Source organism: Egretta garzetta, unplaced genomic scaffold (assembly GCF_000687185.1).
Source record: "Egretta garzetta isolate BGI_Z169 unplaced genomic scaffold, ASM68718v1 scaffold577, whole genome shotgun sequence".
Taxonomy (NCBI): Eukaryota; Metazoa; Chordata; class Aves; order Pelecaniformes; family Ardeidae; genus Egretta; species Egretta garzetta.
The window spans coordinates 118,880-121,362 of NW_009260138.1; the positions used below are offsets into that span (position 1 = coordinate 118,880).

The 2,483-nt window shown below is 55.1% G+C and overlaps 1 protein-coding gene across 1 annotated transcript in view; it reads left to right on the forward strand.

The window, feature by feature from the left end:
- SLC4A3 (solute carrier family 4 member 3) overlaps nt 1-2,483 on the forward strand; it is a 37,039-nt gene that overhangs the window by 3,706 nt on the left and 30,850 nt on the right. The window contains exons 3-4 of the mRNA XM_009641663.2: nt 1,148-1,482; nt 1,948-2,090. Of these exons, the coding sequence (XP_009639958.1) occupies nt 1,148-1,482; nt 1,948-2,090 (478 nt within the window). The remainder of the gene's footprint in view (nt 1-1,147; nt 1,483-1,947; nt 2,091-2,483) is intronic.

The window sequence follows — 2,483 nt, forward strand, 5'->3', positions numbered from 1 at the left end:
AGGGGGGAAACAAGGGAGAAAAGACTTGAGAAACCAAAGGAAAGGAAACATGACAGCAGAACAATGAACCTGCCTGGGTCTCCCAGGGAGAAGGTTACAGCTTCCATTGAAAATGTCCTTTGAAGGTAGTTTTCACTATAAACAGATTTTGCTGCCATGTCACAGGAAAGCTGGGAAGGAACCAAATCAAAACAGACTGGAAACAATTCCTCAGGAAGAGCTGCTGAGCGAAGCCCCCTTGCGAAGTGGCTGGTGCCCCTGCGATTTCAGCTGCTCCGGGTGCAGCCCCAGGGTCTGTGCATCCTGCAGACTGTCTATGGGAGGCTTTGTGCCTGGCAGAAATGGCTTTCCTCTCCCTCGCAGGGAGATGCTGAGCTTACCCTGTTCCCTGTGTGGTGCATTCTCGTTGTTTTTGAGTGAAGGCTCAGAAATGCCATTAATTTCTTCTCACTCTGTAATTCCCATGACACCCAGGTCAAGCCTGTATGAATTTCTCTTTGTAGATTAGTTTAAAGAAAAGTCCTTCTGCCCTGTTTTTTACCCTGGTTTTTAAAAGACAGCCTCCTAATTGAACCTGCATTTCAGAGGCTGGTAGGCACAAGGCCTCACAGTACCTGGGATGTGGACTTAGGTTGCATCTGCACTAAAAGGCTTGGTCTGTGGTTCCTGTGGGTATGCAGGAGGGACTTTCTGTCAGAACCTTGGGGGATAAATAAGGCACATCTGTTTAACTCAAAGAACACTATGCAGGAAAGAAATGTTTGTAAAGGGCCCAAATCATACTTGTTTGAGAATGCTAGAAACATTTCCCCATGTTTAGGAAGGGGTTGGTGACTCTGGCAGGCCACCCTGCTCTGTGTAGCCATGCAAATGGCTTTTGGCAGCACTGGGAGAGGAGTCCTGCCTTCCCCTGTGCAGTGGAGCTGCATTGGGGTGATTTGGCACTGCATGGGGGCTGCCTCCCCTGCCACCCCAGGCTGGACACAGTCTGCTGCATCACTGAAAGAGCTTTGCTATGTCCCTGCGGGCTGGTGGCTCTCCTTGCCCTTCCTGGCCCTTGATCTCCAGACCATGCTGTTTCCTGGAGGGGCGCCTGGCAGGTTCCTCCCAGCCTCTTCCTGCCCCTGACTCTCTTTTTCTCTCTCAGTCCACCGCCGAACCTCGCACCACATCCATCATCCCCTTTCCACTCACCTCCCTTCTGTCCTCAAGTTCCAAAAGAGGCCCCCCCGTGCCAGCAGGAGGAAAAAAAGGAGGAGGAAAAAGAAGAAAACCTCAGTACCCCCTTCGGAGGTGACCCCCACCATCCAGGAAGAGGACGAGGAGGGGGGAGAAGAGGAGGAAGAAGAGGAAGAAGAAGAGGAAGAAGAAGGAGAGTCTGAGGCAGAAGAGGCCCAGGAGAAAGAGGTCTCTGCAGAGTCTGAGGGAGAAGCTCGTGGGAAGGACAAATCCCCTAAGCTGGAGCCCCCAAGCAAACCAAAGGCAAGGCTAGGGCATCCCTACCTGGACAGAGCTCGGAGGCTGGCGGGGAGGTGGAGGGAGGGTTGATGCTGGGAGAGTGCCAGGTTGTATGGTCATGGGAGTGTGCTGGTCAGGGGAAGAGGTTGTAGCTGTGCAGTATTGTGGAAAAAGTGGTCTTGTCCCTGCCTAGCAGAGATGGGCACTGGAGGATGGTGATAGATAAGCCATTGCTTGGGGTGGATGCTGGGGAGGGTGTGCATGACCATTTTGGGAGTGTAAGACCCATGGGGGAAGATCAATGTGGCTGTTCTTAGGGTGTATAGGATAGGGGGAAGCTCAATATAGCCAGTCCCAGGATATGGGGCACATGGGGAAGTTGGTATGGCCCGTTCTAGGAGGTGGAGACATGGGGAAGATCTGCACATCAGGGACCGGGGTGAAGGCTGCCTGCCCTGGCTCTTGCTGTCAGGACTGTTGTCTCTGCAGTTCACCATTGGCAGTGATGAGGAGGAGTCCAGCAGTGCTCTGGCCCCTGCACAGTTCCACGTGGAGGAGGAGTGTGGCATCCTGTCCCCTGTGCCGCGCTTCGCCGACCTGCTGCAGGACAAGGGCCCCGCCTCCCTCCGCAGGTAGGAGAGCAGTGCTGAGCTGCATGCCACTCTCCTCAGCTCGGGGTCGTAGCACAGACCCTGTCCCTGAGTGTAGTGGCTGTGCTCAGCCTGAACTCAGCTGCTGAGCCAGAGGGGACATGGGGCCCAGAGAGACAGCGGCTGTGAGTAATATGGCTGCTCCTCAGTGGGACAGTCACTCCCTGGGACTCCTGTGACCTCCTTAGGTCCATGGGATCCCCAGGTTGCAGGTTAGGGGGCACAGGGTGACACACGTGGAGTAGCCTCCCTCCCAGCTAACTTGCACTGTTGTGCTGACCTGCAGGCTGGGAAGCCCCAGGAGGCTCAGCTGGGTCAGGGGACCATGGGGCCATTGACTCAGAGGTGGGGCCCCGACCCTGACCCCAAGCTGAT